Raw genomic sequence first — 12,405 nt, forward strand, 5'->3', positions numbered from 1 at the left:
CAGTTAATTTAACCCCAGCTGCTCAAATTCAGGTGTATATTAAATAATGTGTTTGTTCAAAAGAATATGTGCAAATATTTGTACACATTTTCAACGGTTTAATCAGTTTAATGTGTCGTTCACTATACAAAATCATTGCACAAATATTAAGACATACAGTATATGTAAGTCTCCAGTATATATGTAAGTAAAAATAATAAAACAAATGACTAATCCTGAAAAAAAAACATGTGTTCTCACATAACCTGGTGAAAAACCTTTAAAAGTACTTCAAAAAAGATATAATGTCTAATGTCTAAACTTATATAGAGAGAGTAAATACAAAATATTTAATAATATTTAATATCATATATTATTAATGGAAAAAGAAGAAGGGAAAATGACTGTGTATTTGATGTTAGGACAAATCCTGTGATAAAAACAACTTATTAACTTTTAATATGATTTTAAGATGCCTCTCGTTAGTAAAGTTGTTTACATATGTGCACAGAACTTGATGTGATCTTTAGAGACACGTTATTATACATAAATAACGTTTTAAATCATTAACTATTAATGAATAATTTATCTTCTATACCCTCTGTACCACCACACATACACATTAAACGTTAGCAGTGTGATCATGACCTGGGAGCGCCTTTGTCCGGTGAGTAACAATCCACCATCTGTCTGTCTGCTCGTGTGGAAGCGCAGGGGGAGCTGGGATATGGAGTGCGCTCGAGGAACTCGGGTCAAAGTTGTTCGTGTTTTGCCGGTTATGCAAATTAATAAACTGTAACACAGTCTGATGTAAAACCCCAACTCGGCTTTATTCGTATTGTATTCGGCTTTATAGTTGTCGGTTTTCTAGTAACTGTCTCCTTTAGGTGAGCGGTGACGCCGGCGATGGTTGGGAGGAGTTTCACAACTGAATTTCAAAGGGTTGAGTTGTTCATCGCGAACCGAGCGCTGTTGTGTTATTTTAACGGGGCTTAGACGCTCGGCGGGCAGGACTCGGCCGAACGCGAACAGGTTTCGCCAGGGCTGGTTTTCGCCTTTAAGCTGAATAGTTTTGGGTGGGGTTTCACCGACACCAGGAATGTACCGCGGATGCGTGCGCTGAACAGGGGGTGAAAATAGCCAACTTTTCCGGAGCGGACAAAAAGTTTAGTTACCGGCCACTGCAAGTAACTACAAACGTGAAGGTAAGAACAACCTAGAAGTCTCAACTTTCAGAAAGACGAGTCACATAGTGCGAATGAGCAGATGAACGTTAACAGCGCAGAAGAAACTCTACGAGCTTGAGCTAAAAGCTATGTTTATTCTTTAACCGTGTATACACGTATTTTATTAAAGGTTAAGTGAACTGAAGTCTACTATTGATCTTTGAAAATGTGATGGTTCAGTGTCTGCACAGAATTGTTCCTTTGTTATCAAGTAGGACTTTGCTTAGGGATTGGTTCAGGATGCCCTCTCCTCACAGTGCCTTCATGGTCTTAAAACATTGCATAACTCAAAATATAAAAATTATCTATCTGTGTAAATCCATGCACTGATTCTTTTTGTGGGTGAGGCCCAGGTGAACCACACCATGAACAGACGTGTGCTCTGTCATATTTCATAATTTCCTTCAGATGGTTGCGCTTGAGTTATAAGACAAGTTTAATGTTGCACTTGTTCAAACATGAAGCTCTTTTTTTAGGGAAATTACTAAGAGGGTGTTGGGTTGGGAGTTTGGGTAAATCTAGCATGGTTTCCAAGTAGGCCTGAGAATAAAATATCTTTAGATCGATAAATGTTAGATTAAGTGTCACAACTGTGTTGGATATGAACTGATAAAAATTTGATGTTGCAGTTATGTACGTCAGGATTAATGCAGCACCAAAGTTATGGCTGATATCAATACACCTATACTTATTTCCATATTATGGCCAATAACTGAAAAATACCCCCCACACTCTAAAAAGCCTTTTTAAATCTAAAATTCAAAAATATTGAATTAAAATGTAATTCAGGCTTAACAACATTATATTTAATATGAAAAATGAATTTATTTAGATTTGCAAAGATTACATTTAACAGCGTTATTACATTTTTAGCATTTCCAAAATATTAATATGAGTGAGGGTTAGGTGTTGGCATAATTAATGTTAAAAGGATAGTTCACCCAAAAATGAAAATTCTGTCATTAATTACTCATCCTCATGTCAGTCCAAACCCATAAGACCTTCTTTCATCTTCAGAGCACAACTTAAGATATTTTGGATGCATTCTGAGAGCTCTGACCCTCCCATAGACAGCAATGTGATTAACACGATCAACCTCCAGAAAAGTAGCAAGCAGATCAGTAAATAATCCATGTGACATCAGGGGTTCAACCCTAATTTGAAATCCTTGCTATGTTTCTGGACATTGGTCTATGGGAGGGTCAGAGAGCTCTCAGAATAAATAAAAAATATCTTAATTTGTGTTCCGAAGATGAAAGAAGGTCTTTTGGGTTTGGACTGACATGAGGATGAGTAATTAATGACAGAATTTTCATTTTTGGGTGAACTATCCCTTTAAGGTAAAAAATGTGGAAATGAGTATGCACACTTAAATATATACAACATGGGCTGATAGCAATAGACAAAAGAAAAAAACTCAGTTTAAGTCAGTTCCCAAATATAGAAGTTTATATAAATTCAGTATTTCTGAATTGCCCTTTATTCTGCCTGTGAATATCACAAACATTATTGCAGCTGTAAATGTAATTGAAATTCAGAATGGGCAAAATATTCATCAAATGTCATGGGTTCATTTGAAACAATATTTGGTTATGCAAAAACCTCTTGTTGTTTGCTGAAAATGATTAAGACTATTGCAAAAAGTAAGCTACGGAAACACTGACCATTTGTTATATGTCAGTCTCACTCCCTATTGTAAAGGTTATCTCAGGAATGTAAAACATTTTCTGCATAGGTAATTTCTCGTTATGTTCTCATTCTTCAATTAAAAAAGAATGTTACGTACATGAATGATGTCTGTGCAGACATGCATATGAAAACATATCATTTAAAAAAATAAAATTGATTTATATGACTATTGGCACTTGCAGTGTAGACCTGCAGGTACAAAGTTTCTTTGTCTCGTATTTTTTTTTTCACATTTTGCCATCCATTTGCGAAAAACCAGTACAAATAAGCTTGAATTATAATTATCGGCCAATCATTCCAGTGATAGATTTTAATAAAGATTAAAGGCTAAAATTAAGTTAAGTTTTAATAAAAAGAGACATTAACAGTGAAGCAGTGCATTGTCTGGTAATCTTGGTTGAATCCACTCCAACATGATGGTTTGGGTGTCAACTCTCAGAAAGAAATATGATGACAGTGCATGTTTCAGATTAGATAAGAAAACTGATAATAATCAAAGCTAGTCATGAGCACATGCAAATATATATGTACATACATATATACAATTCCATAACATTTCTGTTAGTGAATGTTTAAGCATCTGTTGTGCATGTAGGAGTTTATATTATGTAATGGACATGTTATGAATCAGTCACGGCTAGTCTTAGTTAATTTACGACCTGCTCAAAGTCTGATTTTAATGTGCATAGTTAACTCAGCGAGTCTCTTTCAAAAGTTCATCAGCAAAACACTCCCTTCTTTGATTCAGTCACATGTTTCTTGAGTTTTTCCCTTTCTGTTGATGTCTTTTAGCTTCCCCTCTTGGCCACAATGAGTCATTCGCCAACAGGCTGGCTGTTTCCATGGTGACAGCTAAACTATAAACAAATGTAAACAAAAGAGCCCACAACCTACAAAATCCTTCATACTGGGGCCTGACCTTGCTCAGGGGTCATTGTTTGGAAGATCACAGAACAGCTATGAATTTCATATGTACACAATGAGTCGAGCAGCTAGTTTTTCAGCAGCTCGATCTATACTAGCATGTTTTTTGGGGATCATAATAATATTTCATAATACCTTTGTTGACTGACTGGTGATTTAACATCTGTGTTATGTAACATGTGATATGCAAATTTAAAACACTGACTTGGCATGCAGAATTTGTGCTTCCTGGAACTTTTGCATGGTAAATCTCCAAAAGAAAGTGTGCTATTTTATATTTGTTTTTGTATCCTGCTATTAAAAGGTAGTTTTCTTCTTGTTCTTACATAAAAAATAGCGTACAACAAACATGTTTGTGCTAAAAATTAAACACTTTCTTGAAGAATTATTAAACAAAGGGGGAAAATGTAATAGCTAAATTTAGAAACACTTTAGTATAGGGAAGGACCATTTCTCACTATTAACAAGTTAATTATTAGCATGCCTATTATTAACTTATTGGCTGTTTATTAGTACATAGGAAGCACATATTCTGCATGACCTAAATCCCTAATCATACCCAAAATATAAATTTAACAACACCCTTTCTAATAAGCAGCAAATTAGTAGTTTATTAAGGCAAAAGTCATAGTCAGTGTTTCATTGTTTACTGTCAAGTAATTGTTAATAGCGAGAATCTGACCTTAGAATAAAGTGTGACCCGACATTTCCATATGCTTATTTATTTAAATATTTTGTTTTTTAGGTTGTCTTCCCTGCTCCATCATGGCCCACCGCTCACAGTGTTCTTCATTGGGCGACAACCCCCTGGATCCCAATTACTTGCGTCCGCATTACCGAGAAGAGTATCGCATGGCTATTGATGCCCTGGTGGAAGAGGATGTTGAGGGCTATTACAACTTTTTACAAAGTGCTAATGTAGTTGACTTTTTATCAAGGTCGGAGATTGAGCATATTAAAAGCACTGTGCAATCACCACAGAGTGCTGGAAATTTACCAGAACTGCCATATGGGGAAATAGATCAGGATGGGTCTTCTGACACCTACTGGCCAATGCATTCTGATTTGGATGCACCAGAACTAGACCTTGGCTGGCCCCTGCAGCAACATAGTTTTGTGGGGCCCACGGAGGTCACAATGTTGGTAAACCCTACTGACCCTGAGCGGCCCAGCATTAAGGAGCAGGCCCGGCACCTCATCAAAAATGCTCATCAGGTAAGTGCTTTCAAATTTGTAAATGATGTCAGGCTGGAATCAAGAATATGAAAGATCCACTCAATAATCATTTTCATCAGTACAAAAATTTTACTTTAACATTTTATTTTAGATACGTTTGTTCAACATGAAGTACACTTACATGAAATTAAGACTATGATCAGCCAAATTCCACTTATTTTATGTCAATAACCCGTTATTGCTCATGGAATAAACAAATAGGGCATTTTTGCAGTGGCCTAAATAAGTGAAAACAGGTGACTGAGGGTACATCACTACTGATTGTGAAGTTACAAAGTCACTACAAAATAATCAATAATTACTAATCATTTTTGTGCCATATTTGGATTATGTAAAATCGTTATTGCTGATTTCATGTTTATTTCCTCTTTCTCACAGGTAATCGCAGTGGTGATGGATATTTTTACAGATATTGATATATTCTCTGACCTTTTGGATGCTGCAGCACGTCACGTGCCGGTCTACATTCTGCTGGATGAACAAAATGCCCATCATTTTGTTAACATGGTGGCGAGCTGTAAAGTGAATCTGGACATGATTCATGTAAGTTCAGTTTACCTCAACTAGCATACGTTTGAATTTTAAGAAAACGCAGACTTAATGTTGACTTCACTGCTTACAGCTGATGCGGGTACGGACAGTGGCAGGCATTACCTATTTCTGCCGCACAGGAAAATCATTTAAAGGTCAAGTTATGGACCGTTTTCTTATGACAGACTGCAGAGCAGTAATCAGTGGAAACTATAGGTGAGCTCAGGGGCAGATAAGAATTCAACTTTAATGCATGTTCACTTATATGTGGCACAGATGACACTATTCATATTTCTTTCTCTCTTTCTCCAGTTTTATGTGGTCTTTTGAGAAGATCCACCGCTGTATTGCCCATTTGTTCCTTGGAGAACTAGTTGCCGCATTTGATGAGGAGTTTCGTATCTTGTTTGCTCAGTCTCAGCCTCTAATTGTTGAAAATGCCCTTGTACCCATGCCACAAGACAATACAAGTGGTTACCCTGGCAGTCAGTTTGGCATAAAAAGGACTCAGTCACTAAGGAATCCCAGAGGATATCTTCGCCAGCCTGAACTTACTGGTTATCCATTTGGGGAACGTCTTGAATCCATACTACCTTTTCGGAGGGAGGACCCATTCCGCCATACACTTGAACCAAGTGCAGGTCCTATGCAGGTCACAAAATATGCATCGCAGCAGTTCAGGATGCAACAGTCATTCTTGGATCCAGGACGCTCAATGTTAGCCTCCAGGCAGCTGGAAATGAATGCCTTTAAGAGGCATAGCTATGCCGAGGGCACCCGTGAGACCTACGCCTCCTCCCGGCAGTATATGAAACAGCGTGTAATGAACAACTTGGAGGAGACGGAATCGCATTACCAGCGAGAACAACATTACTATCATAGTGAGGGCATGGAACCAGATTCTGAGCGCAGACACTTTGACCGTCTTAACTTCGGCATGTACCAGACAGATCAACAATCTGATTCTGGATATCCTCCTGAACTTGAAGCACCAGGAAATCTGAATGTTTTGTCCTCTGATGACCTCAAAAGTGATTCAGAAAAACAGTACAACGCGGGAGCGGGACGCTATGGTCCACAAACTCACAAGAGGCCTGCTGCGGGCCATGCATATGCCTGTCAGAGTTCGCCTACTCAGCCCCATCCTCCTGACCACAAGCAGTTGTTCTCCACTGGAGAGCAGGTACGGCAGTCCCAGGACCCCAGTGCAAAGCAGGGATTGCGGAGCTGGAGAATCAACTCTTATCTCAGCACTTACGAAGATGCAGGAGAGGAGGGCCTGCATCAGCCAATGGGTCCAGATGCCTTTGATGAGCCACATCAACAACATGACAGCAGACTTTATGGCTCAGAGGGACCAGGCCTTCATTTAAGAGAGCGTCAAAACATCCCAACTAAGCCAAACCTTGATTTGCGGCCACGCTATGGTAAACCCATCATACAAGATAGGAATCAAGTGAAAGACGTTAGCTCTGACCTGGGTCCCACAAGTACTGACACATTAAAGCCAGCCATTTCAGCTTCATCACTATCCTCTTCAACAGACAATGAGAAGGAGCCAGAACCGAGGGAACCAAAGGAAATCAGCATTACCAAGCATGAGTCTTTTCGATCTCGAATTAACCCAATGCTGCAAAGGAGCTCCAGGCTAAGGTCCTCTTTAATCTTCAGCTCCTCAAAGCTGGAGCAACACAGCTCCTCGCAAGCCAAGTCTGGTGGGGAGTTACAGGAGGAGAAAGATGAGAGTGAGCCTGTTCGATACTCATCTATTGTAGCAGAGATTCTGGAGAAGAGGAGGTCGCTGTCAAGAGAGCCATTTGACTGGAGTAAGCACAAAAAAGCAGAAGAAAAAGAGGTTAAAAATGCATCAACGGGAGATCTGACTACGATCACTGATGTCAAAGAGGAGCCTATCAAAGAAAAGGAGAAACCTGAGAAACCTGACAACCCTGAACCCGAGGACAATAAAGTTACTCAGCCAACAGAGCCTTCGAGATCTCAGCAAACAACTTCCTCACTAAACATGAATGATCCAGCAAGCAGACTTCAGTACTTCAAAAATTTGGAAGAAAAGAGAAAGGGCTCAAAATTAGAGTTAGATTTGGGTGCTAAAAGTCCAGAAACAACCATGAAAAAGCCAGACCTCACTGATACAGCAACCACAGTACCAAATGTGCTTGTTACTTCAGTGGAGTCCTCTGTAAAGACACAAGAGTCAACGATTACGTTAACAGATCCTGTACCACAGCGCTTGGTGATTGAAACAAAACCATCTGAAGTCTGTGTGGACAGGCCACTCATGAACAGCAAAACTGTGACAGAGAGCACAGCTGATGCAGCAAAGAAAGAGCCTGTGAAGGAACCTGTGAAGGAACCAACAAAGTCACTTCGGCCTTTCCCATCACCCAAGTTCTTAAAACCATTCAAAGCCTCTCAAACTTCTCATCGTCGTATCTCATGCGGCGATGATATTCTTACGGATGCAACAGATGCTGAAAAGAGTGAGCTTAAGAAGTCTCGCAGCCTCAGTTCATCGGGCATCACCCGTGCTGAGTCCAAAGAAAGCCTGAGCTCCCTAAACCTTGGGAACTCTGATGGCAAAGATACAAAGGCCCTTGATTTCCTCAAGAAACAAACACAGAGATTAAAGGGTTTGCTTGGGCCAAAGGGAGAAAAGAAGCACTCAGGAGTTTCCAACTCTCAAGAGGACAAGTCAATGAAAGCAGTCCCTGAGATGCAAGAGGTGCCCTCAGATAAAGAGAAACCATCTGAATCCATATCATCTTCAACCGTAGAAGAAAACAACAAACCCAATGTTAAACCGACTCCATCGCGCTATCAGTCCTCTACCTCAAATGTGATATTTAGCAGCAACCTCAGGGATGATACCAAGGTGATCCTAGAGCAAATCTCTGCAAATAGCCAGAAAAACAGACAGCAGACTGAAGAGTCTGGGAAAGTCGAGGGGGGCACGGAAGAAGTTTCCAATTCATCCTTCAGATTTCAAAACCGGAATCAGTTCAGCCGAACTCCAGTCAACCCACAGGAGAGGGACAATCTGCTGAAGAGAATAGAGAGCATGCGCAAAGAAAAGAAAGTCTACAGTCGTTTCGAGGTACTTTATTGTAACCGAAAAGAGTGTTGCTGGGACCAGGGAAATGTAGAGAAGGCAGAGCAAAGCCTAATTAGATAAATCACGAGATCCTTGTACAATATTTGTAGTGAACGTATATATTTTTTTCTGCTTATATCTTATATATGACGTTTATCATTTCTAAGCAAAGCACTTAATATAGCATGTAATGTCTAGGTATATTTATTGACAAATATATTTTTACTTTTACGCGTTTATGTATTGTTTGACTCTACATTCTTTTGCGGTATGCCTAGAATTTTAAAATGTAAATTTCAATTTCAAAAGTAAATCAGTGTTTTCATATGCCATAACATTTAAATATGAGTTTGTTTGCAACCTCAATCGATTTGTTTTAATTTATTACATAAATAAATGAAATAGACTATTATAGAATCTCCTGGACTATTAGTGGACTGATGGATGAGAGATTAGTAGGATGTTTCACTCACATATCTTTCACTCTGCTTCAACAGATGGGGAATAACCTGGGATAAAACATGGATGAAGTGGCCAGTATTCCTCACAGAGAACTGGAAAGAGAACCTGAACCCATTCTAAGAAAAAAGTTCCAAACATCCCCAATTCTCCTGTTAACAGACACAGTGAAGCAAGTTAAGTCGCTTCAGATAAAAGTGTCTGGTAATGACTAGTAACTAAAGTACATGATCCATGGATGTCATGTAAACTTACCACGAAAATAGCACAACCTCAAATATGAGGATTCTTGATGCAGCAGGAGAAATACTCCCCGCTCCGTGCCAATCTGAACCCACAGATGATTCACTTTGTCCTTATAAGGCATCAGGGCAAACCTCTTAACAGTAATCACACATCATTCCTACAGAACATAGAAACACAAGTCAGGCCAAAGGAGGGTTCGAACTTCAAGAGGCTCTTCTCAGCTTTTTCTTTTTCTACTGGACCTTATAAGTTCTATATGATGTAAATATACATGCGTGCACAATTTCCAAAGGAAATTAACATGTCTGGGCAGAAGCTGATATATGCTACTCGGAAGGCACCAAAACACACCCTCTTTAAAGTACACCACACAAATGCCCCAGGACATGTCATGCTGAAATTATGCTTTGGCGCTGAATGTGCCAATGGATCGCAGGCATAAAGAAAACCACAGATGGTTGATAGACAATGCTACTTTTGAAGGCAAAGAACAGAGAAAATGTGGAACCTGAAACTGTCAAGAGATGACTGGAAAGTATGTAAGTAATGTATTAAAATGAAAGGAGGCCTGTTCCATTCGTCTTACTTCTATCAACAGTGTGCTATCAAGAAAGTGGACTGAAAAGTCGAGAAAGTGATGTGAGGCGTGGAGTTGAATTAATTGTATTTCACCAGCAATCAGAACTTGCAGTACAATGGTTTAATACAATACCTGTACATGCCTGCATGAACTGTGTTGTCAGGAGAAGCTGTAAAATATTAGGTTGATAAAGCTATTCTCAGGACTGGGCTTTAGCCTGTATTTTGTCAATGCAAAATGTAATTGAGACAGAACGGTATTACTGAACACCAAAGATTTCCCAGAGTGCTCTCTGGATGTGTCATAGGAATGATTTATGGAAACTGGAAGCTGATCTAATGAGGAATATCTCATCTAGAAGTATGATGGAATTGAATTTTGATAAGAGTGTCATTAGTACATATTTTATAGAAATGCAAATCCTGGGGAATTTAGACTTGTTTACAAACTTTTTTTATTGTGTCTTATAAATTCTAAATAAATGGTTTAAGAAACTTTCATTGTCTAGTACAGAATGGTTTGATTTTGGATTTAAACAGAATTTGTTCACAAGCATTTTGTTGACAATACAGGTGGTAAAAAGTTAAATTAGAACAATGGAACAGAATGGAAAAGAATATAGAAGATGCTTCTTTGTAAAATTCATATTTCTTTGAAGGTATTAGGTACTCAGCTCAAGTTTGCAAAAGCAGTTTGAGATATTTATGGTGCTTTTACAAATGTGTCCATGTGCATCTCTTCATTCTGGGTGAGGCTTAACCCATCCAGAAGGTTGGTCAACTGCTCCAGCTTCTGTTGTTCTGTAGGGATGGACACAGAAACACACAGGAAAGAATCAGATTACTGTAAGGATGATGTTGGTCTCTTGTTTAAGGGCTGTCAGTCAAATGTTAAGAGTTAAATTCTAGGTCCACAGACACTTGAGTATCGGGTTACATTCCTGTGCGATCCCATCATTGCAAGTACTCTAGCTTAAGGATTGTTTTAAAAATGGCTAAATTCAGAATACCATGGTACTCTTAATATGTCTGCCGTAACATGCTATTCTGAATTCAGTGACTGTCTTGTTGACTGGCCAAATGAGTCATTTTGGAAAAATGACTGGACTAATTTGACTTCTATGTCTGAATAAAACCAGAACAGATCAAATGTCCCACTTAGCACGCAACTACACACTGGTTGTACTGGAAAAGACCATAAAAACTAAGCAATGGAACAAAATTAATAATAAAACGTACCAGCCTTCAACAGCTGCTCAGTGGTGTACTCTGCTGACCGTATTTCTGCTGGAAGTCTTTGTGGAGTCTGGAAAAAGAAAAAAGGAACATAAAAGCTATTGTTCTATGAATAAAGCACTCTCCATTTTACAATTAAAAATAAAGAAAGCTCAGTTTCTTTTAGTTCAATATCCATTCTCATAGGCCACTTACAAAGATGGTGAAAAGGGTTTTTATGCTGCTCCATTAATTGATGAAGCCGATTCTCAACCTTCATCCTAAAATAAAATTTAAAATAAGTTAGACTTTCAAAAGCAGTCTCTCCTGATAATAAAACATGCTCTTATATTTTATAATTGTCATTTATTCCTGATGATACCATCAGTAATGTCCAAAATGGTGGGTTTTAGCATTTCAGTTTGAATGTGGCAATACATGGAATTGCATTCTGTCATTCTAAGAAATGACACAGCATCTCATGTCTACTTCTGATATGTAAAAATGTCCCCTCTCTGTTAAAAACAATAAGTCATACCGAATCTTTCTGTGCTTTAGTTTGGTCTCCTGGATCTGAAAGCAGTACTGTTTTAATGCTTCCTCTTTCAGATGATGGTTCTGCTCAAGCTGCCTAAAGAGATACAAGTTAGATGGTAAATCAATTAAAATGGTGCCTTCTAGTATGTCTCAAACATTTCTGTGTTAACAAAGTAGAAATTTTTTTGACAAAATGCTGCTCTCAACGTCATCCTATTTTAATATGATTTGTGTAAGGTATCGAGTGAATACATTACACACCCTTTACAAGACTCAATGACCTGAGACCAAAGCTCAATGTTGGTGACTCGTGTTGTGATTCGCACGTGAGCAGCTCCCATTTAAAGTGTCTAAACACCCATGAGTGTTTTATAGATACCCAAGTATGCTCACCTTTGTGCCTCTAGATGGAGGTCCTCACATTTAAGCTGCAGAGATCTGTTTAACTCTAAATGACAAGAGCATTTGTTTTAACACTGTAAATATATCTGAAAACAAAGCTTATGTAATTTATGGGGTCATTGTTTGGTTTTAGACTAGAGTACCTTCCTTTTCATTCAGTTTCCTCCAACTGCAGCTTCAGCAGTTACTGCAACAAAAAAATCTGCTCTTTTCTGTTTTACCTCATTTAAATGAATGGTACTGTGTAAATTATACTCATTTGCCATTTGT

The 12,405-nt window shown here is 38.6% G+C and overlaps 2 protein-coding genes across 3 annotated transcripts; one reads left to right on the forward strand and one right to left on the reverse strand.

The window, feature by feature from the left end:
* The first annotated feature begins 685 nt into the window (after positions 1-685).
* On the forward strand, positions 686-10,482 carry fam83hb (family with sequence similarity 83 member Hb). 2 transcript variants are annotated; one of them, XM_026288636.1, is made up of 6 exons: positions 687-1,184; positions 4,564-5,033; positions 5,433-5,597; positions 5,677-5,801; positions 5,898-8,700; positions 9,195-10,482. In XM_026288636.1, exons 2-6 carry the CDS (start codon positions 4,584-4,586, stop codon positions 9,213-9,215), a joined length of 3,564 nt encoding a protein of 1,187 aa, XP_026144421.1. In that variant the 5' UTR covers positions 687-1,184; positions 4,564-4,583; the 3' UTR covers positions 9,216-10,482. The 2 variants fall into 2 exon arrangements, with proteins under 2 accessions (XP_026144420.1, XP_026144421.1); XM_026288635.1 differs by lacking the exon at positions 9,195-10,482 and having other exon boundaries at positions 686-1,184; positions 5,898-8,793.
* LOC113120180 (synaptonemal complex central element protein 1) lies at positions 10,420-12,312 on the reverse strand (the record flags this gene model as incomplete). Its single annotated transcript, XM_026290122.1, is given in 7 exon segments — positions 10,420-10,782; positions 11,221-11,287; positions 11,413-11,427; positions 11,429-11,477; positions 11,735-11,827; positions 12,127-12,181; positions 12,279-12,312. Coding segments are annotated over 7 exon segments (411 nt in total), but the record flags the coding sequence as incomplete, so codon positions are not given.
* Positions 12,313-12,405: the final 93 nt, after the last annotated feature.

The sequence above is a fragment of the Carassius auratus genome, chromosome 19 (assembly GCF_003368295.1).
Source record: "Carassius auratus strain Wakin chromosome 19, ASM336829v1, whole genome shotgun sequence".
Taxonomy (NCBI): domain Eukaryota; kingdom Metazoa; phylum Chordata; class Actinopteri; order Cypriniformes; family Cyprinidae; genus Carassius; species Carassius auratus.

Bases quoted from the DNA above. Each gene is read 5' to 3' on its own strand.
- fam83hb (XM_026288635.1), top strand. From the start codon at position 4,584: ATGGCCCACCGCTCACAGTGTTCTTCATTGGGCGACAACCCCCTGGAT. The intron at 5,598-5,676 runs GTAAGTTCAGTT...CACTGCTTACAG, and splicing joins TGAATCTGGACATGATTCAT to CTGATGCGGGTACGGACAGT. The intron at 5,802-5,897 runs GTGAGCTCAGGG...CTCTTTCTCCAG, and splicing joins GTAATCAGTGGAAACTATAG to TTTTATGTGGTCTTTTGAGA.